The sequence below is a fragment of the Podarcis cretensis genome (genome assembly GCF_951804945.1).
Source record: "Podarcis cretensis genome assembly, chromosome: 1".
NCBI lineage: Eukaryota > Metazoa > Chordata > Lepidosauria > Squamata > Lacertidae > Podarcis > Podarcis cretensis.
The window spans coordinates 24,141,586-24,164,948 of NC_137170.1; the positions used below are offsets into that span (position 1 = coordinate 24,141,586).

General features: G+C 43.0%; 2 protein-coding genes across 4 annotated transcripts in view; one reads left to right on the top strand and one right to left on the bottom strand.

The window, feature by feature from the left end:
- The window catches only part of DGLUCY (D-glutamate cyclase), a 57,484-nt gene extending 37,460 nt beyond the window's left edge, over positions 1-20,024 (bottom strand). For 2 of the 3 annotated variants that reach the window (XR_013832337.1, XM_079948551.1), the window contains exons 1-3: positions 19,777-20,020; positions 5,164-5,275; positions 736-889 (exon numbers count right to left, since the gene is read on the bottom strand). Coding sequence is in view for 2 of the 3 variants with exons in the window: in XM_079948551.1 (XP_079804677.1) it covers positions 736-889; positions 5,164-5,266 (257 nt within the window). In the remaining variant the exon portion in view is untranslated. Of the gene's footprint in view, positions 1-735; positions 890-5,163; positions 5,276-19,776 lie in introns of all 3 variants that reach the window. The other variant, XM_079948552.1, reaches the window with a different exon arrangement.
- A 141-nt stretch (positions 20,025-20,165) lies between these two features.
- RPS6KA5 (ribosomal protein S6 kinase A5) overlaps positions 20,166-23,363 on the top strand; it is a 30,218-nt gene continuing 27,020 nt past the window's right edge. Inside the window, exon 1 of the mRNA XM_079948266.1 lies at positions 20,166-20,702. Within this exon, the coding sequence (XP_079804392.1) occupies positions 20,606-20,702 (97 nt within the window). The 5' untranslated portion in view covers positions 20,166-20,605. The remainder of the gene's footprint in view (positions 20,703-23,363) is intronic.

Here is a 23,363-nt window from a genome sequence, read left to right on the forward strand (position 1 = left end):
TTCTTTGTTTTGTTTTTTTAAAATGAAATAGAGCCGTAGCACTGTAACACCATGGCATTCCTATTTTACGAGGTTTTAACCATAGCATTATAGTGTAATAGCCTTCTATATCTCATGCACACACAAACACACCCCAGAGCAGTCTTTCTGGAGTAATTATAAGACTGGTTTTGTGTGTGGGTGTTTTTGTGAGTCTTTCCTAGATGCAAATGTAATAAAGTTCTGGCATATGTAAATTGAAAAAAAGATCTGGCATATGTAACTGAAAACAAATATGAGGACAAATTGTGGCCTTAGCAACCCTGTGAAAACAGTTTCTGATAATATTAAAGAGGCTGCGATAAAAAGTGCATTGGTGCTATAGGATGCCACAGCAACTGGCTTGCATGTCCTCCATGGCCAGGTCTGCGTGCTGGTGGGGATACAGGATGCAAGGCACATATTTCAAACTTTGGAGGGAATGCACTCTGATACGAAGGCTTTGGTCAGATGCACATAAGGAACAACAATACTGAATTTACTCGAGAATTATCTTTGTTTTCCATGACTTAATTTTGCATTCGCTAATTATGATAAGACAGTGGACAACCTAAATTTACCAGCATGGTACAGAATGATTTGGACTTTAGAAACAGCAGAAAAAATTAAGAGACAGCACTAAAATCCTGATTATGCAAGGAAAAGAAAAACCACAATCATCTTATGCCACCTGGCAGAACTTTTATCTATGCATACCTAATATCAGCATCACTGCTCAGAGATGGGCATTTCCATTCCCCTGGTTTACTTCTATACAGCAGTGGAAGTGGCCCATCATTTGCTTGGCAAAATTTTTCAAAGTCATCCGCAAGAGATTTGTGAAGAATCACAACGTTTGCCTGTTTAAATCCTGCGAACAATACAAAGCTCACATTTAAACTTATACATACGCAATCAGTATGTGTTCTGAAACTATTTCTCAGGCATTCCATTTTCAGTTGATGTTTTCAACATTACCCATGTTTAACTTGTGAATGGGACGCGGGTGGCGCTGTGGGTAAAACCTCAGCGCCTAGGACTTGCCGATCGTCAGGTCGGCGGTTCAAATCCCCGTGGCGGGGTGCACTCCCGTTGCTCGGTCCCAGTGCCTGCCAACCTAGCAGTTCGAAAGCACCCCCGGGTGCAAGTAGATAAATAGGGACCGCTTACTAGCGGGAAGGTAAACGGCGTTTCCGTGTACTGTGCTGGCTCACCAGATGCAGCTTGTCATACTGGCCACGTGACCCGGAAGTGTCTTCGGACAGCGCTGGCACCCGGCCTCTTAAGCGAGATGGGCGCGCAACTCCAGAGTCGGACACGACTGGCCCGTACGGGCAGGGGTACCTTTACCTTTACCTAACTTGTGAATAGTATATTCAAAACACATGTGTCAGAGCTGCCCGAGGTCCCAGCTCACAAAGGACCAACGCCAGTCCGTTGTTATATACAAAAGTCTTTATTGAAACGCAGTTTCGATTTCATTTTTTTTAAAATAATATTTATTAAAAATTTTCCAGAATAAAAAGGAAAGATAGCAAGAAAGAAAGAAAAAACAAATATGATTTACACTTGGTTTCAGTGGCATCTTTCCCGGACTTCCCCCCTCCCCCTCTTGTATTCCATTTCCCTTAAATTGATTCCACAGATTCTTACCCCAAATTTTAAAACCTTATTTGTAATTTTAAATAACCCATTTATTCCAAATTAATTTATCTTATTTATCTTAATGAACCATTTCTCCTTATATTTTATATAATTCCCTAAGATCGACCCCATTTCCCTTCCACGAATTCCCCTATTTTCAAACAACAAACATGAAAAAAGTAAAGAAAGAAATAATATATAATTTTACAGCCTTTGGATTCCAAATCTCTCCCCCCCCCCCCATTCCCCGGTTCCAATCCCCAAAGTTCATCTATTGTCTACTGCCAGCCTGGTGTATCCACGTCTATATCTCAACTCCACTTTGCCGTCTTTTGATAGCTTTTAATTTCAGAAAGTCCAATCTCGAAAAAAACTCTCAGAAAAAGTCATTGTTCTTCCATCCAGACCTCTATGTTTAAGAGTCTAACTTAAATTCTATTTCTTGGTCCTTTTAAAGTCTGGATGTTCCAAATACTCCGGCTTCAAATTTGGTCCAGCTCTTATTCCTCAGGTTGCTTTTTCCTGTTCTGCTGCAGAAACCTTCTAATTCAGAAACTTCTTGTTCTCCACAGAGGCTTTTGTTATTCAGGAACATAACTTGCGTCAAGTCCCTTCCTTTCTTCAATAGATAAATCCATTGTCTCCTTTAGTATAGAAACCTCTGTAGACAAAATAATGCTTCGTTTTTGCAGCTTTCCCAAGAGATAACAGATCCTGCTCAAATTCATAGTATTTTTCCACTTGCTGCTACTGTTGCAATGTCCCAGCCTCCCTCTAGAGGGAATATGGTAACTTAATTTCTTTCAAAATCAGACCCAAAAGTCAAATAACTTGTTGCCTTTATTTCCAATAATTTATGTCCAAATTGTAACAAATCTAACCAGCAAAGCCATCGTAACAAAGTTCTCTTTTATTTTCCTGCTTTGACAGCTACTTTGACAGCTGTCAAAGTTTCTGTGTCTCTTCACCAGTCTCTCATAGCGGATCGTTCCCGGTTCCCGGGGGGGGTTGCATTTTAGTTCCCACAAATCAGTCTTCTCCTCCAGCACAATTATTGTAATTTCCCTTCGTGAAGTTAAAATTTTTTTTCAGGTAAACAAGTTCATCTCTCGATCTTAGTTGTCAAATCCTTGCGTTGAGCCATCTACAACGGGGGGGGGGGCGGACTTCCTTTTTGCACTCCCCCCGCTCGCTCCAAATTCAAAGATCAAATTTCCCTTTTAAGTCCAATCAATTTACTCACGGGTTGTTCCTTTTAGTCCAAATCCAAAATTTTCAAAGAAGAAGTCGTTGCTCTCCGCCGAATGGCATGCGGCTTCGCTGGGCAGGGGAAGCATTGGACTCACAGCACCACCACCCCCGTCACCCGCTCCGCAGCCTTTAAAAAGGCTCCTTCGCGGGTCGGGGGGGCGCAAACGGTGCCCGCCGAGTCACCAAGTCCATGGGCATCTCCGCCCATGGTTTTTGAGGGTCCCCGCGTCGCCGGCACGGCAGGACCCGACCCCTACCCAGCCGACTCCCTCCGGAGTTTCGATTTCAGAGCCGCGGCGTGCAGCCCTACGTCTTAAACCCTAGACCGCTGAAGCTCCGTCTGAATCTCCACCCCCCAGACACCAGTTTAAGACTCTAGCCTTGCTCCACCTCTTCCTTTGCTCTTTCCTCCTCTGGGTCCGCCTGTCCGCTGGGGTCTTGCCCTTTCTAGACTCTTCTGATGCTGAGTCCCCTGAGTCTTCCCCCTCCCTCCGGCGGGCTTTAGGACCTGGTTCCCAATCCGGGTTTCCTGCTGTGCCGCGCGCCTGTACATTCGAACTTGGCGCACGCGCCCAGCCGGCAACCTTCCTCCTGACCGTTACACTGCTCCTGTCACTGCTTCCCCCTTCGGAGAGGCTAGCTGGACCTGACCTCCCCTCCGTTCCCTCACTCTGCGATGGAGGCGTGGCCAGTCTTGATTCATCTTCTCTCCCTGCTGGAGGAGAAGCTGGTCCTGATACATGGGACCCTTCCCCCCCCACACTACGCTCTGGTGGAGGAGCTGGTCCTGATCTCTCGCTGCTGCTTTGGGAGTCCCCGCTGGCCCCTTGCTTCTGGTGTGTCCCCCCTGGGACCCCCCTTGCCCTGGCCATCGGCGCCCCCCTCTGGGAATCTTCTGATTCGCTGGAGAAGCTCATGGAATCTCTCGGGCCACTCTCATACTCCCCTACGCTGCCCTCAGATTCTTCCCCTTCACTCTCCATTTCCTCTCTCCCCTGTGCCTCTGCTCCTGAGCCCCTGACAACATGCTAAGCTGAATCAAGACTCCAGACTTGAGGCTAGGGACTGACATTTGTGCTGTAATACCAGTTTTCTGCTATTTTATGGCAGGGAAATAAATGGATTCAGATGTAGTTTCTTCACTGGTTTTAATACACAACATTTTGTCACATTCTTTTTCTATATGTTGTTCTATGTTTTTGGCCTGCAACAAATTCTCCAGCCTATTCATGAATTTTCAAACTGAGGACAAAAAGGCAAAACAACCTGAAAAGGCAAACAACTTTAAATAGCATCAACTAGTAGGTTTGCTATATTAAGCCAATGAGTCAAGTTTTATTTTATGCACTTTGTAAACAGCCTCAGGCCACAAACAGTGAAGCTTGCAAGTGAAAAGTTAGTATTTGTGGCATAAATAATAAAAAGAATAAGGCTACACTGAGAAGTAATTGTGGTTAGGTAGTACTCTAAATTCTAAAGCTGCACCCTTAGCAAACTGGTTTTAAGTATTATGCAGTGTATATAAACCATCTTTTGACTGAACGTTATACTTGTCATGATTCACTTAATAAAAATGAAATGAAAATAAAAAACAGGGAAAAGACAAATATTAAATGTATACTCTTTTTTATTAGTATTATAAATCAAATGTATATTCCAATATGTTATTGTTGATTACAGTCAAACTTACGGTACCTGAGATGTACCTTCACAATATTGTACTAAGTTGATATTCGTATTCATGAAACGACTTTACAGTGTATGTAAGAACTGTGCATACCCATTTATCAAAAATATTTATGATGCTTTAGATATATATAAGAAATATTCCTAATTCTGAAATATTATTATAAAGATATAATTTGATCTAACAGAGAACAAAAAGCAATGTACTTGTGATAAAACTGAGTGAACCAATTTGTTGCGGAAGGGTTTTAATCAGAGTTATGTTGGGAGCTAAAAACCTCTTCATTGTAAGCCATTTTTAAAATACCTGTTGATTTCCTCCTAAAACGGGGTGGCTAATCCCCATGTTAGGGCCCTGATCCAGCCCCTCAAGCAAACTCCCCCCCTGCCCCCATAGGTGTACAAATTGGTTCCTCCTCAGTCATCAACTTGATCATTTTTTGAGCAGTAAGTGAGCAAGGATGAATGTGACCCTCAGCTGAAAAACAGATTAGTTAATGCCTATCATAAAAGAGTATCACTAACATCTCCACTTATATTCAACATGAGGAATATTTTTTTTACCTTCTGCCATTCCAGATGTATTGCTAATGCTGAGTTTATTTGTTCGAATTAGACTCCTGACAGCATGTGGCAGAAGGGTTTTCAAGCCGCCTATGAAAACCATATTTTCATCCTGAAATAACAGAAAAATGTGATTACATTTTTGGGGGGGTACCCAATGTCAAGTAAATGAAGGTGATGGGACTTCCCCTTCCTCTTCTCCCTGCTGCAGCAGATTTCCAATTGCAGAAGAGGAACTCCATTCTACAAGAGGGGTGACACAATTGGATGTCATCTGTTCTAATTATATACAGTGGCACCTTGGTTTAAGAACAGTTTATGAACAACTTGGATTAAGAACGCCGCAAACCTAGAAGTAGGTGTTTTGGTTTGTGAACTTTGCCTTGGAAGCAGAACATGTTCCGCTTCCTGTTAAGTGTGTTCCATTTGTAAATTGAGTCCCCCGCTGCTATGGGAAAGCACACCTTGGTTTAAGAATGCTTTGGTTTAAGAACGGAATTGCGGAACGGATTAAGTTCGTAAACCAAGGTACCACTGTATTTTTACTCTTACATACAACTTTGTTGCAAATTACACCAGGGAATACATATGGATTTGGTATTACATTTTTTTGTCTTTGGGAAATGGCAATATATTTAAAAGTACTTAAAGAAACAAAGAGAACACCCAGTAATATTTAAAGCAGTGATTTCATCACTAGGTTGAGAAATATCAGTTTTATCATTTATTCACCTTAAATTGTCACCTTAGAAATATTTTATTTGGACCTTTTTAATTTAGCTGATTAAATTGCAAGGTATTGGTTATACGCCTGGGCAAGTGAGTCCCAATTACTTTCTTTAGTAATACTTTAAAATATTACTGAAATTACATTTTATTTTATTTTTTGTTTCTAACAAACTTAGGCTAAATCTATTTACTTAAATTTACCTTGCTACATTATGGCTTCGCTACTTCAGACATAACAACAAATTATATACTAATGTTACCATTTCAAGCATTTTGCAAACTTCAGTTTCAATCAAAACAGAATGCTAATTACCTCACCTCTAAGGTTAATTTTAATTCTTCTGAAGACATGCTAGGAAGAAAGATAATTTCCGAGGGAGAAACAGAGGTTTAAAGCATGAAAGATTCACTGGTGTTCTTTTAAAAGTAATGAGGTAAATATTCAACACATAGTTATACATTTCTAGCAAATACTAATCCTTCTTAACAACACCTGGTATTTTTCATTATCTTGTCAGTGCAAGACTCCAGATAAACAGTTATATATTTATGCCTATGATAATCTGTATCTTTAGCAATCTTTTTGTAGGATATTCTAGAGGGGTAGCTGTGTTAATCTACTTTTTATAGCAAACACAAACACATACACAAGAGTCTTGCAGTGTCGGTTACAGATTTATTGTGGTATAAATCTCTGGTAGTAGAGTCCACCTCATAATCTGGTGTAAGCTCCAGTGGACTCTAGTTAGCCATTAGACTCTCTCATGGAATTAAAATTTTAACTAAAAAGGAATTTAAATCTCAAAAGTGCCTTCCATAGCAAAAACCCTCTTTAAAATGTGACATCTGAAGTTACTTTCTCCAGAATAACATTTTAAGAGCATTTCAATTTGGCCTCACTCTACATCAGAGCATTCCACTTGTGGTCCCAAAGGACCAGCAGTGGTCCATGAGCTTCATTCCGGTGGTCCCCAGGTGTCTATGGATTTGTGGTTGAAGATGCATTAAATATTCATGTTGATTTTTAATTGTATTTCTATTGCTTCTTTTGTGTCTTACATTGCACTTTATTGTATTACAATTACAATGGTGTGGAATCAAGTATAACATATAATAAATGAAAGATATAATAAAATACATTAAAAATCATGCAGCATCTAGGACAACGGGAGGAAAATAATCAAATTCTTTGCCAAGTCCCTCAGCAATTTTCAAGTTGTCCATGGGAAAAGAGGTTTGCGAACCACTGTTCTACAGGAAACTGTTCTATCTTTTTTTGTAGCTTTGAGTGTTTTTTTTAAAGAATATAAGAACAGAAAATTGCACAACACAATTCATTAGTCAACCTTAACATAGGGATAAAACAATTCAATATTTATTATTTTAAAACAGTTCTTATACAACCTGAGGAATGCAAAAACTTAGAAAGTACAAACATATGGGAGGAAACCTGCTTATCAAAAAAGACTCCAATGTGGACTGAACTTGTTTAATGGCCACATGATACAAATGGTTGGATGGGCATCTATCATGGATGCTTTAGAGATTTGTGCATTGCAGGGGGCTCAACTAGATGACTCATGGGGTCTCTTCCAACTCTATGATCATACTATTCTATTAGATGCTAAAGAGCCTGAAACAACTTATCCATGGGCATAGCTAGGATTTATGTTGGAAGGGGAAAGGCTTTATGTTAGGGGAGGGCAGAACCTCAGTTAGTTAAGTAATTTTATTGATTTACTTAATTGGGGAGAGCTGCTTTTAAGATTTTAGAACTTCTAGGATTTATTGAGTGTTAACCTGTGACCCCCTTTCTGTTTGGTGATACCATCACAGCACTATAAGGGACACAGGTGGACTCCCCTCTGACTGTTAGAATTCCTGCTCCGTGATTGCAGCCATGGGATTGTTGTCTATCAGATGACAGTGTATGTTTTGACTCCACAGTGTGGGAAGTGACAGAGACAGGATGTTTGTGTTACTGTGTTCCGTGAAGTGGGACTATTGTCCTTTGTCCTTTTTCTCTTTGCTGTCTGATGCTAAAGAGAGAGGGAGCCATGTTGCAGTGCTCCGTGTGTGTTTATATGTAAATAAACGTAGATTAGCCAAAATGCTGAGTTGCTGAGGTCTGTTACGCAAACTGCGAACACTCTGTGGATCCCTAAGTGTGCTGATGTCTGTTGGCATCAGTAGCTGTGACGTTCAGGCTGAAAAAAGCTTTTGAAGCTCCCAAATGAAAGACCAGGAGGGAGAGAACATGTCAGTCGGGCATGTGTTTCTGCCAAGGTCCTACTCGAGAGTAGGACGAGCTCCTGACAGGGGACACATGTGGACTCCCCTCTGACATTGTGTACGATTAACAGCAGGACACCATGTTGGGAGAAGTAAAACAAAATTAACTTTATTTTCCTGCTTGCCACTTCTGACCTCCCTGTCAAGTGCCACCTACTGGCCCTTGTGCACTTTTAGGTTCCTAGAATTCTTTGGGGGAAGACCAGGACTGTGTAAAGTAGTGTGACACTGCTCTAAATGTATGGTGCAGACCAATGTTGTGCTCTCTTTTTCTCTTGGAGTGCTGCAGAAACTATAATATTCACTTACAAGACTATTTGTTTAAATTAAGTTCCAGAGGTTGGGTTTTACATTTATTAGGCTGCAATCTGAAGGTGAACATGCAAATCATCTTTCAATTAGAATATTAGATTGTTGTTTTTATTTTACTTTGTTTTTTAACATATTGTAGTTTACTAATCTGATTGGTTATCTGTTGGTGGCACATTCTAACTTTTGAGCATTATTGCTGCAGGTTGACTTTTTCAAATCCACATTGTCAGTGAGATTTAAGCGATCTAATCTACGAACAGGATTGAGGTGTTTTCTTTCCAGAGCATTGTTTATAAATAAGGCTTATAAATAACGCTTATGCTCATATATATGTATATAAATAAAAATAATAGCTATCCCTGTTTGTGCTAATCTTAACACTTTCCCAAGTTGCACTATTGTAACCTGACTGTAGGTGGTGTATGAAAACTGTCTAATCACAAATATTTATTTTTATTTCCTCTATCATTATTCACATGCCAGTTTTTCATTGCTGTTCCATTATATTTCTTGTTGCAAATAATATTATGTGTTATATTCAGCTTTCACCTTGCCCCCAAAAACCGTATTTACTTATCTATGCTGCATTATTCTCAACTGAACTTACTGAATTTCCTACCCTTCTAAACATATTACATATGTTAGGTAGAAAATGTATAATTTTAACAAAAAGTCAGAGAACATAGATTATTCTACAAGGTATAATGCAAATAATGCAATTTTCACCTCACATTTGTTTACTGCATTTGTGAATGGGTAATACCCAGTGTTATTCCTAGTGGGCCCATTGAAACTAAGATTTAATTACTAAAGTTGGTTGATTTAAATGGATTTACTTTTGAGACTTTAAACAATAAATCCTGGAAGTTTAACAAATCTATTTCCATGATCTCAGATGTTCAGTTTCCTGTTCCTGTGACAAATGTGGTATCCAGGGGTCGGCAAACTTTTTCAGCAGGGGGCTGGTCCACTGTCCCTCAGACCTTGTGGGGGGCTGGACTATATTTTGAAAAATAATAATGAATGGATTCCTATGCCCCACAAATAATCCAGAGATGCATTTTAAATAAAAGGGCACATTCTACTCATGTAAAAACACGCTGATTCCTGGACGGTTCGCGGGCCGGATTTAGAAGGCGATTGGGCCAGATCCAGCCCCCGGGCTTAGGTTGCCTATCCATGATTTAAATGGACTTACTCTTGTGACTTGAAATGATAAATCCTGGAAGTCTAAACAATTCTATTTCCATGATCTCAGGCCTCCAGTTTCCTGTTCCTGTGACAGATGTGGTCTCAAAAGCCTTATCAGTCAATGACTACCATACAGAATCACACTGCCTTGGTTCTTGCCCCATGGAGTGACCTTTCCCAAAGTAAGACAAATATGGGGTAGCTTGGTAAAGGGCCTGAAAAAGCGATGTCCATAACATTAAAAAAAAAAAATGCTGTACAGCTTAGTCCTGTGTTGAAACCAGGAGTCCCACTGTGCCCAGTAAGCTTCTTCCCTAGTAAATTGTTTAGGATTGCAGCACCAAGATGGTCTTAAGAAGCACTCATTAAGTCTTCTGTCCCACATATAGCTGTGCACAAGGCTGCCCCATTAATTTCAATACTGGAGAAAACATCCATATAAGAGGAAACTGAAGACAGAAACCGCAAACTGACACACACAATAGAAAATAGTGTGGTTTTGCTTCTTCTTAGCCAGTCTGTAATGTTCCTTATTAGAACTTGGTTATTTGAAAGACTACATGAAACCAGAGAGAGCCTTAAATACACAGCACAATACTGTAAAGAGATTAGTGAACAGATTGCTAAACATAATGGTGCCAAACACATCTACATGTGTGAGTTTGGATCACTGCCTGATACAGAGTTCGAAGAAGAATAACAGCTTGCACAAATTCACAAAATTATTTCAATAAAAAGATGCCAGCTTGTTTGCTTTTCTTCAGAAAAACACTGTCTATAATTCATAGAACACCTACTCCAGTGGAAAGAATTCTGGTGGCAGCTCTGTACTGTGAACTGTTGCAGAAAAGATATCGGAAGCCTTTGCACGAAAAGCACTTGAGAAGTTGTACAAGAGATTGCCCAACTCCTTACATTAGCAAAAGAACACCACTTTATTTCAGTTCCCTTTTTTGACAGTTCCCTTTTCCCTTACTATTTCAGGAAAAACCTCCACAGAACACTACTACTGGATCTATTTATATATCAACTGAAAGGTGAGGTTGGCTGGAGAAAACCCCCGGATGAGGTTGAGGAACAGGAGAAAATCCGTGGAAAGGAAGGGAGGATGAAAAACTGGGGGCAAAGATAACTCACAATGTAGGATGACTACAATCACAGTCCCTTCCCCAGCTCCAAATTCAGAAGATAGGCAGGTGATCATCTTTGCTGTGCTGTGCTTTGGAGGTGCTCTCCCAACCACAATACAGTGGTGCCTTGCAAGACAAAAAAGGGGGGGAAAGGAAAAAAAAACGCAGGAACTCGCAAGACATTTTCGTCTTGCGAAGCAAGCCCATAGGGAAATTCGTTTTGCGAAGCGCCTCCAAAACGGAAAACCCTTTCGTCTAGTGGGTTTTCCGTCTTGCGAGGCGTTCGTCTTGCGGGGCACCACTGTACCAAGTGAGATATTCACGGTCATTTTCTCAAGCCAGAGGGGGCCCCACTGTCATTTCTTCCTCCACCACAATAGTCCACTGTCAGCTATCACCACTGCAGTCTCCTCCCTCTGGACTAACCAACACAAGTTGGTATATATATACCACAATACAGTGGTGCCTTGCAAGACGAAATTAATCCGTTCCGCGAGTCTCTTCGTCTAGTGGTTTTTTCGTCTTGCGAAGCAAGCCCATTGACGGCTTAGCGGATTAGCGCTATAAGCGGCTTAGCGGCTTTTAGCGGCTTAGCGGATCAGCTGATAAGCGGCTTAGAAAAAGGGGGGGAAAGGAAAAAAAAACGCAGGAACTCGCAAGACATTTTCGTCTTGCGAAGCAAGCCCATAGGGAAATTCGTTTTGCGAAGCGCCTCCAAAACGGAAAACCCTTTCGTCTAGTGGGTTTTCCGTCTTGCGAGGCGTTCGTCTTGCGGGGCACCACTGTACCAAGTGAGATATTCACGGTCATTTTCTCAAGCCAGAGGGGGCCCCACTGTCATTTCTTCCTCCACCACAATAGTCCACTGTCAGCTATCACCACTGCAGTCTCCTCCCTCTGGACTAACCAACACAAGTTGGTATATATATATAACCTTTCCCCCCAGCTTCTGCTCCTAGCGGATTTCAGAAAAAACAAAAAAGTGAATGTAAAGCACTCATGATATGAGTTTATTGTGCTATTGGCAGGAGTGCATGTATTGGCAAGAGTGCAAGTAAGTGGGGATTGAGCTAGACAGCTAGGGTTGATATTACTGCAACTTTAGGAGTCACCTAGAAGGTAGATTTCTGCCTGGTAGGGCTCCTTTGTTACTACAGCGCTGCCAAACCTAAAACAGCAAGAAACAGGCTAGGATAGTGGGTTCAGCTGCTCATATTCATTTGAGTACTTATTTACCTACAGGCCTCTATAATTTTTTCCTTTAAAAATCACTTCAGTGTTTATCTTCTGATTAAACAGTAGTTTGGTGACAATTTTATACCAGTGATTTCAGCTAGAGAGGACAATGAAAGCATAAGAAGTATACACAGTAATTAAGTCAACAAAAATCTATTTTAATCATATTCCTGGAACACAGCTCAATCCTATACAGGTGAAACTCGGAAAATTAGAATATCGTGGAAAAGTTCATTTATTTCAGTAATTCAACTTAAAAGGTGAAACTAGTATATGAGATAGACTCATGACATGCAAAGCGAGATATGTCAAGCCTTTATTTGTTATAATTTTCTGATGAGAGCAGATTTTGCATTTCATTTGGAAACCAAGGACCCAGAGTCTGGAGGAAGAATGGGGAGTCACATAATGCCAGATGCTTGAAGTTTCCACAGTCTGTGTTGATTTGGGGAGCCATGTCATCAGCTGGTGTTGGTTCACTATGCTTCATTAAGTCCAGGGTCAACACAGCCATCTACCAGGAGATTTTGGAGCACTTCATGCTTCCTTCTGCAGACGAGCTTTATGGGGACGCTGACTTCATTTTCCAGCAGGACTTTGGCACCTGCCCACACTGCCAAAAGTACCAAAACCTGGATCAATGCCCATGGAATTACTGTGCTTGATTGGCCAGCAAACTCGCCTGACCTGAACCCCATAGAGAATCTATGGGGCATTGCCAAGAGAAAGATGAGAGACATGAGACCGAGCAATGCAGAAGAGCTGAAGGCTACTATTGAAGCATCCTGGTCTTCCATAACATCTCAGCAGTGCCACTGGCTGATAGCATCCATGCCACGCCGCACTGAGGCAGTAATTGATTCAAAAGGGGCCCAAACCAAGTACTGAGTACATATGCATGCTTCTACTTCTCAGAGGTCCAATCCTGCTCTATTTGTAGTCCTTGTTTTGCTGATTTCATTTAATATTCTAATTTTCTGAGATTGTTAATTTGGGGTTTTCATCAGCTGTACGCCATGATCATCACAATTAAGAAGAAGAAGAGTTTGGATTTGATATCCCGCCTTTCACTCCCCTTCAGGAGTCTCAAAGCGGCTAACATTCTCCTTTCCCTTCCTCCCCCACAACAAACACTCTGTGAGGTGAGTGGGGCTGAGAGACTTCAAAGAAGTGTGACTGGCCCAAGGTCACCCAGCAGCTGCATGTGGAGGAGCGGAGACGCGAACCCGGTTCCCCAGATTACGAGTCCACTGCTCTTAACCACTACACCACACTGGCTGTTACAAATAAAGGCTTGACATATCTCGCTTTGTATGTTATGAGTCTATCTCATAGATTAGTTTCACCTTTTAAGTTGAATTACTGAAATAAATGAACTTTTCCATGATATTTTAATTTTCTGAGTTTCACCTGTATGCTTGTTTAACAGAAGTATCATGAACAGCGCTCACTTCCAAATAAATGTGCATAGGTCCACAGCCTTCATGCCATAATGAGCTGCAGATAATCGTGATAATAATAATTATAACAATCCCAGAAGCACTGAATGTTCACTGCTCAGTAAGCAAAGTAATCGGCCTGTCCTTAAGCAATGTCAATAAAGACAAGCTTTCTAAAAATATTAACAGAGCTGTCATTTTAATAGCTGAGTGAACGCTAATATTCATACCCAACAGCTAACCTTTCAAGGAGATAACACATTATGTACATACAAACAGCGAAGTAACTATAATAATCAGTGACCATATGCAGCAACTAGCCCAGTGCAACTGTATGACTAAGGTTGAACAGTCCTAGCAAGTTTAAGAGTAAGTTCAACTTACTTTAGGATGCCAAAAATAATAATTAAAAGTAATAAAAACCCAATCCTAATCTTCTCTAAAAATAAAGCAGACATGATAGCCAATGTCAACAAGACCAAATGTAAAGAGAGATTTCCTAAGTGCTGGCAGGAATGAAAAGGCCATGGAATGTTCTGCATGTCCACATGTGATAGATTTGAATGGTGATGATGGGCAGAGCTGTCACCACCAGAACCACAGCCCTGTCAGTTCTTATTGACCAGGGAATAAAGTGGTAGTGGCTGTGAGTTTCTCTTTTCTGCTATGACAGCTCCAAGCTGGTGCAGCTGAGGGGCCCAAGGATTAGCCCATGGTGGTGGGAATCTGCAGGGATTTCTAGCTAGCAGATCCAAAGCCTCCAGTGCCTCGCAAGGTGTTTTGGGGACCTTCTGCTGGTTACTGCTGGCAAGAGGTCCATGAGTTCTAGTTTACCACCTACAGTGCAAAGGGCTCAGGGCTTACGTTGTGGCAGAACACACTAGCTGCATCAGTGGCTCTCCTTTCTGCCGGTGGAGGTGACTGAGTACCTGAATCCCAACACACACACACACCACCACCACCACATCAACATCAGCAAGTTTGAACTGCTATCTAAATTCTGGAAAGCATTTTTGGGGGAAGAGTCTAAAATCACCACACAGGATATTTAGCTTTATGACTGTTTTTGAACAAGGACACAAGAAGGACATTCTCTATACACCATATATACCGTATATAGCACATGGCTTTCCCCAAAGACTGTAAGGGTGCTGGGAATTATAGCTCTGTGAGGGGTAAACTACATTTCCTACGATTATTTGGGCAAAGCCATGTGCTTTAAATCTGCTATAAATGTAAGATGTGTGTTTGCAGCCGCTCTGCAGTAAAATCAAAGCTTCATGAGTACTAGTTTATTGACTTTGATCAGCTCTAGATGTCTCTCTTACCTCTTTCCTTTGGTAATTATATCTTTATGTTTTGCCAAAATAAAAAGCAGCTACAAATAATACCTACAACAAATAAAATACAAAAATATTCATCTTATCTAGATTGTTCTCCTAAACTGATTTTAGTCCTATGGTCGACCCACAATGTGCTGAGACAAGCCTGCATTGTATTTATAAAATGTTAATATTCTCAGAGGCTCTTGTGTATGAAAATTGTATCTGCTTAACAATGGAATCGGCATTAGCTATAGCCAAGGGGGCCTCACCTCCCAGTCTAGTTCATGGGCGTAGCCAGGATTTATGTTGGGGAGGGCAGCCTTCAAGTTAGGGGGGCAGGTTTCATGTTGGGTGGGGAGAACCTCAGTTAGTTAAGTATTTATTTATTTTTGCTTTACCCGCCGCTCCCCCTTGGTCTAGCTTGCAATTGTTCTGTAGATAGGAGGCACCCCATTGAAGAACAAGTCCACCACCCTATACAGACCCTTCCCCTCCCACACTTCAAATTGGTTATATTTAGACACGTCTGCGAAATGTGGGTATTTGAAAATGAGAGCAAGAGGTGATTCAGAAGGAGCTGGTACTATGAACCACCTTTGTTATATTGAGAGGACAGTCTGATTGTATGGGTTCTTTGTGTTTTGTAACTTGGTTGCAGTCAGCTTAAGAAATTGAAGGGCCCTGTCCAACACTTGTGCTCTCCATGCCTACCCAACTGAAATTATAATTGCCCTTGACCAATTGAATCAGTTGCATTAAATTGTAGGCTTCATAATACACTTGCAGACTTGGAATTCCCAAATCCCTATCTGTTGGCAGTCGTGGCAGCCATACAGCATGTTTTTATTCACCTTGGTTTTTTCCATTACTCCTGATAAACTGGTTTACTAGTTGCTGCCAAGTATTTATTTCTGCCTGCAGCAGAACAAGGAGTGTTTGAAACAAGTACAGAAGTTGAGGGAAATAGCCATTTCTATACCAGCCAGGTGAGATTGTTATTCCATACTTGCAACTTCCTTTTCACCTCTTTGCTCAATGGGCCATAGCTTTGCCTTTTGAGCAGGGTAAGGCCTTTTGGGGGAACCATATCCAAATACTTCATGCTATTCCCCAATAGTAGCAAAACTGTACCGTTGGCTGTAGGTTCTGTGTAAATGCTGTGGGTGACACTCATGAATTTATTGCCCATGTTCAAATGGGTTAGAACCTGAAGGCCATTTGATCTGGCTGACAACCTTATATGCATCTAGAGAGACCAATGCCACTGGCTCCTGCTTAGTTTTACAATGGTGCATAATATTCAGGATCCTCTGGACTGAGTCAACAATTTGGCTGTGAGGGACTAAACCCTGCTGATGTCTTGGCACCTTTCAACCTACCCAGTCTATTAGCCAATACTACATCTCAGATTTCCCTGTCCTGATTAGGGTCCCAAACCAGCTTGCTCAAGACAATAAGTCTTGACATATTCCACAAGGGTGGTACAGTAAAAGCATCCATGATGGTATTATGCAGGGAGGCTAGTATAGGAGCAAGAGAATCTTTCAAAGCTTTATAGAAACACCCCCCCCCCCAAAAAAAGCCATCTAGCCCATGGGCTTTGCTTTGTTTACATTTATTTATTTATTTGCTACCTTATCTTCAGTCGTAAGATACCTGATCAAAATATCAATTTGGTCTTGCTTGAATACAAGTGTCCTGTAAATAGGTTGGATCTGGATTGTGAGTACTGTAAAGGTTTTCATACAAATCTACAAAAGTTTTGAGAGTAGCTCCTGCTGCATAACAAGAACAACTTGCAGGGCTTAACAACTTGGACTATACAATTTCATTATCTTTCCCCACCATAGAGTGTATTATTACTGAACTCATGGAATTTTTATTACCAAGTTTTTATTACTCATGAGCTCTGTGGAATGGACCATTGCATTGCTAATGTGATCAATAGTTCAGATAGCTTACTTCGCTTATGTAACAGCTTTTGAAGAGTTTGAAGGCTACAAATAGCCCCGGGCTTCCTCTCCAAGCCCTCTATTTCTATTTCCACCTCAATTCCAGCTTGTTACAGTTAAGGGTGAAGGCTATCGTTATGCACTTCTTGTTTAAATTCTCACCCCCAAAACTTTAATAAAAGCCCAATCCTGGGCTCAGCTGCATGGAGGCAATACAGCATAGCACTGAACGCCTGGATCCCAGTCAGAACTGGTGCACAGAGATCCTTCCTTTGCTGTAAAACTTTGCTATAAAACTGGTAAGACACCATTATTCCCAAGGACCATTCAAAGTGGGATTTGTTTGATCTTTGAGTAATTGTGATAACAACAAGAAAAGGGGATTTTGACTTACAGTATGGTTAGAAGCAAGTGGGGTGGAGTGACTCAGCACCACCTACCTTGCAGAGTACAGGAAGGCTTTTGCCCCTGCAGTTGCTGGAGAAGATCTGGCTTTTCCATCAACTAGATAGCACAGATCTAAGCAGAAATATCTAAGTGAATCTGAAAGATTCCTTATAAAATGTTTTTGGGACTTCAGGATGAGATAAGCCTTATCTGATAAGGTTTAACAGATAGTAGTGAATATATGATTTTAGGATAATTTTAAAGAAAATAAGCTTATCTCGTGATAATTTTGTTGGGCAGAGTGGGGTGCCCTGGCCTCCTTGCCATGTTGCCAAATTCACACGTTTGCCTAACTTGCTTTGATGCTTCCTCAGCCAGGGTTCTCTCCAGTTTGTGGAGCAGGCTCCCTCACTAGCTGGTTACTGTGAAGATTTTGGGACATGTGCTCATTAGTGTCCTACTAGACATACAAATTACACACACAGTTAGCAAAAGGTTCTTAAGTAAGTTAGTAAGCAGCAAACCACTGAATGTGGATATTGAGAAAATATTCCTCAACTATCAAAGCAATATCTATCTACCTCTATATCTATACATCACTTTTACGTATATATATTTATATCACACACACACAAACACACACACACAAACAAACATATATTCATTATGCTGTATAGAATAATTCATCAATATCGTATGAAAGCGATGAAGGTATACTTCAGCATTACGTAATTCAGTAAATACAAATACTTTTAGTACTTCATCTATTAAATTCTAGTGCCTGTGTACATGCAAGATAGATCAGTTCTTTACATGGAGAAGTACAGAAGATGCTGATTTGAGATTGCCATCAGGAATCATCCACATCTCAACACCAATGTGTTTGCTAGCTATTACGGTAATTCCGTACACACACATCCCACCTTGGATTTGCTTTAATCGTGTAAATGAACACAAGTCTAGATCAAATTACAGGGTGTACAAACAGGGTGTACAGGGTGTACAAATAACAGGGTGTACAAACAAGCCAAGAAACACTTCACAGCAATGTATTTGAAGGACTTTCTTAGTACTCCATAATTCTGTAACTCTCCAGCAGTCCTCGTTATTTTCCAGCGCTAGGAAAGTAATAGCTAAATTCCTTTGAAAATTATGTGTTCCTAAGTTTTGTGTGCACATATGCATACAGTCTTCTCATTGTTAAACCTAAGCTCATGCACAGATGTGCACCTTCAACTTATGCATGTTAATCGGAAGAGAACCATACCAAGTTGAATGGGGCTTTCTTCCTAATGCACACCTAGTCAGAAATAAGTCCCATTTAGATAAATGGGCCTTACCCCCATGTGAGTGAGTACAGTGTTGCAGCCCGAAGGCACAATCCTATGCTAAATACATGCTGCCTGAGAGGCTACAGTAGCATTTGATGGAAGCCTTGCTATGCTGCATGAACGCCAGATGCACTGCTGCCAAGACAGACACAGTGGTAGAATATGTCAAATACACAAAAATCCAGCGGAGTTGTGGGTGGGATGGGACCGATACTATGGAGAGCCATATGCTGTACCTATTCAGTCCATGGCTATTCCTCCATTAATGAATCAGGGAGTGCAGAGTTTCCAGTGTCTGTGGGCAGGTCTGCCATATATGTAAATATGTTGTATTTTCTACTTGTGTGTTTTCCTACACCTCTTCTGGGCATAAGAACGAAAGAGCATAAGAAGATCCTGGCTGGATCCAGCAGCCTGTTCTCACAATGGCCATCCAGGTTCCTGTGGTACCCCTGTAAGCAGGGTGTGAAGGCAGCTGCACTTTGCCCACCTGCAGTTCCCAGCAGGTGGCATTCAGAGGCATACTACTTCTGACAGTGGGGATGGAATATGGCTCTCCTGGCTGACAGTCTTAACCTCTATATGAGATGCCTGGAACAGGCTGGCTGTTCCACTGGTGCGGGATTGCTCTGAAAACCTCAGAGTTAACCTCTAGAAGAGCTGCAGTACTTTGCTACCAGTATCCCTAAAAGGGGGGGAGCACTTGCCTTGCATTAAAGAAGCAAAAAACACATTGGTTGATGATCAATGTATGTGTGTGGGGTGGGGTGAGGATATCATTTGCATCCCTACTGTACAAGGAAATAAATCACGGGCCTAATTGCCTCAGAAATATACTGTACTCTGTGCTTTGACATTTGAAAGTCGCTTGCCATTTCTGGCCACCTCAAAGCGAGAACTATTCCTAGCTACGTCTGCTGGCTGCAGAAATGACTCCCCCCCATAGCTGTCAACTTTTCCTTTTTCTTGAGAGGAATCCTATTCGGAATAAGGGAATTTCCCTTCAAAAAGGGAAAACGTTGACAGTTATGCTCCCCACCCACCCCGAAATCACTTGCAGCTTGACTACATCAGTTGTACTTTCCCGTCACTAGAAATGAGATCGGGAAGCTGCTTTTGCCCGCCCTGCGCCTCTTAAACGCGGAGACCCCATGTCTTCCTTTTTTTGTTTTGCTTTTGCATTTTTTGCTCTTGCTGGAAGGCTAATAACGGCTGCAAGAAGGGAGGCAGCATCTCCCGCGAGACCCTCCAAGCCCAGCTGGTGACAGCGCCGCCAAGGGTCCACTCACCAGCCATCCTCCGTGTCTAGGAAACCAATCTAGCCTCTTCGAGACTCGGCCCGCTCGAGAGGCGGGAGCATAATATTTACTCGAAAGCGGGGAGAAGGTGAACCGGACCGCGGAGAGCCGGGGGGGGGGGGAGGAGCATCAGCAGCAGCAGAATCCCCTCAGAGACAGGAAGCGGAGGGAGGGGACAGGCGAGAGAGCGAGAAATGGCGCGAGCGATTGGCCCAAGCGCTGAACCAATGGCGGGCCGCGGCTTTTTGGCGGAGGGAGGGTGGTAACATGCAACGGGCGCCGGCCAATCGTCGGCGCCGTGTGTAGCCTGGCGGGCCAATGGGCGTTCGGCTCGCCCCTCCCACCTCCTTCCCCGATTGCTTCAGTGTGGCGGCGGCGGCGGCGGGGGGGGAGTCGATAGAATCTCGTCGATAACGGAGCTTCTTCACCCTGCCGCCCCTCCCCCACCCTCTTGGCGGTCTCTCTACTCCCGCCCGCCCCCCAGCTAGGAATGGGGGTCGGTGGGTGAGTGAGAGGAGCTCTGAAGCGCTTCCAAAGGCGCCGATGGTTAAACGGGCGCTTGTCAATGTAGGCGCCTCGTTTCGTTATTGTCTTCTAAAGCTCTCGTTGGTTGCTTTTTTCTTCCCCTCAGAACAACAACAACAACAGCCCTCGGAACATGGGGCACCTTCGCTGAGGGATAAAGTCTCCCTTTCGTCTTCGGGCGGCGCTGGCTGAGCCTCCCTGAGCCTCACCCTCGGCACTCCGTGGGGTGGGGGGCAGGCGTGGAGAGGGTGAAAAGTGGGGGGCGGCGGCGGCGGGGAGGGGGCTCTGTGAGGAAATGGAGGGACCCTCGGAGGAAATGGAAGGAGCCTCCGGGCGCTCCGCGGAAGAAGCGGACCCGTCTCTCTTCACCGTCAAACACGAGCTGAGGAACGGTGAGTAGTAGGTCAGCCTCTTGAAAGGAAGGTCTGTGGGGGGGGGGGGGAGGAAGAGGCGCGAAATGTGGGGCTGGGAAGGAAGGGAAGCGCGCGAAGATCCCCGTGAAACTCTGGAGGAGGTTAGAGGGGGGGTATCAGGGAGTGTTTGTTTCCGTGTGCCAAAGTGAGCTGCGCGTGAGGTGGAAGGGGGGGGGGAGAAACGGGGGAAGTGGGTCGCCGAGGCGCCTCGGGGCAGCTCTGGAGGAGGACGCTGCTCGGTGGGACTAAGGCCCGCAGAAGAAGGGCTCGGGGGAGAACCGGGGAGCGCGGGGAGAGGGCTTGGGTTGGGAGGTTGGGGGAGCGGGACGGGGAGAAGGACTCGGTTGCAGCGCCGGACGAGGGGGAAATGTTTGGCGGCGGGCGAGTGGCAGCTGCGGGAAAGCGGCGAGCGATGTTAGGAGAGGAGAGACCTGCCGAGGCGGGTACGTACTTTGGTGAACGGAGGTCTGGGAAAGATGCCTCCTCCTCACCCATCGCCTTGCTGCGAATTTTGTCAGCGGTCTTCGTAGGAAATCGCCCAGGGCATTTGCAGTCCCCCCGCCCTAGATTGCCCTGATTCTTCTGTAGCTCAAAAACGCCGCACTTTATTGTTATGCGCACGATATTTCTGGTAAAGAAACCTTGTTGTTTCTCTCACTCATTCCTCACCATGCATTAATATTGTTACGATGGCAGTTGTTGCTGTTTTAAACCTAGGAGCCAACTTCTAGGGGCAGAGGTCCCTTGGGCTCCCCCAGTAAAATAGTTGAGGGGGTCCAGGCCTCTCCAAAGTTGATGAACATTTCCATTCAAATAGTGTGTGTGTGTCATGTGATCGGTTCTGCAGTGTGGGGGCTTACCTGCCCAATATTTTATTCAAGTTGGCACCCCTGGTTTTAAATAGGTTTCTTGGTAATATAGGATGCAATCCTATGCAGGAGGGGGATGTGTGGCCCTCCAGATGTTGTCCACTGAGCTCCTGTTATACTTGGACTGTTGGTGATGCTGGTTGGGGTTGGTGTGAAATAGATCCCAACGACATTTCCAAGTCCACACATTCCCCATGCCTGCTATGCATACTTACATAGAAGTAAGTCCCAGCGAACGTATGCCATTAGTGGAGTAACTGCTGAACCTCACAGTACTGAATGGGTACCTCCTCAGTTACTATGAATTGCACATATTATGGAAGATGAGGCAGTTAATGCAATGAAATAATTAAAGTCCGATAAAGCCCCTGACATAGGTGACTTGATAGCTGAATACTACAAATTGTACATGAACTTTCTAAAGAAATCACTAGCAGATAAACTGCAAAAGATAGAGAAGATGTTGAGGGATGGGGAAACTCTGTCTCAAAACTGTAATGTGGATGTTGCATCTTAATGTCCTGTGTCATCTAAGCCTAATGAAATTAAAACTGACAAATTATCAGGTCCGGATGACATGCATCTGAGAGTTATCAAAAAATCAAATGTGAAATTGAGGATCTTCTGATAACATAATGTAATGTGTCCCTCAAATCAGCCTCTGAACCTTTGGATTGGAAAGTAAGGCAGTGTGACACCAGTTTTTAAAAAGGGTCCTGGAAATTACAAGCTTAATATCTGTCCTGGGAATACTGGCTGCCCTTTATGTTGGAGGCAGAGCAGTAATGGATAAGATCAGGTTTATAGGTAGATAGATATTGAAGAGGTGATAGAGTGCAAGAGTGCCATGTTTTTGGAACAGAATGTCAAGTTAGAAAAATGGCACGTTCTGTGATCAGAAATGGAATTGTAGAGGAATATGAGGGAATACTTTGGTGTGGGAGAGGGGGGTAAACCAGAGGAAAACAAATGCTTGGTAAGAATTAACTGAAAAGGAAATGATTTAGGCATTGGTTTCAGATCTCATCTCTACTTTGTACTCATTTAACTTCCTTAGGCAAGTAACTTGTTTTTATCTAGATAATCTTGTTTCAGACAGTGATGAGCCAAATGTTCTGAGCAGCTCCCAAGCAGAGCATGAGAAAACAGGGGTCTTCTGTTGTATATATCCAGTGGCTGGTAACTGAAATGATACTGTTTCTGAATTTAGAGCAGTGATGGGGAACTTACCTCCATGCATACCTCTGCAGGCCACATTTGACAGGTGGGCAGGACCACCCAGCTGTCAAACACCTGATGTAACAATGAAGTCAGGGGACCTTTTCTGACCCCATTGCGATGCTGTTTGAAATGAAAACATAGGGGCAAAAAAGTTGTGTGGCACTTCTCAGTCATCAACAAAAAGGTGATTGTGAGTGCTGGGGAAGCACTATGCACTGCACTACCCAAACATTGATCAGCTGGTTGTCAGGGCTGGGGAAGCCTTGTCTGTAATTCTTTCCAAGTGCTCACAATTGATGGCGCATGGGAAGTACTACACAAGAGGCTTGCAGACCCTGCTGATCAGCTGAACAACAGTGTCTGCAAAGCCCATTTTGCCCAAGCCTTCCTTTGCTTGCCCCACACCTGAGTTCATATATGACACCAGGTGTTGAGCAGGTGAGCTTTGCTCGGCTGAAACAGCCTCTTAGGCCACATGGGTTTCCCACCACTGACTTAGAGATTTAATTTAGTTATCACAGCTAATGAGGAGGGTTTCAAGGGTGGAATA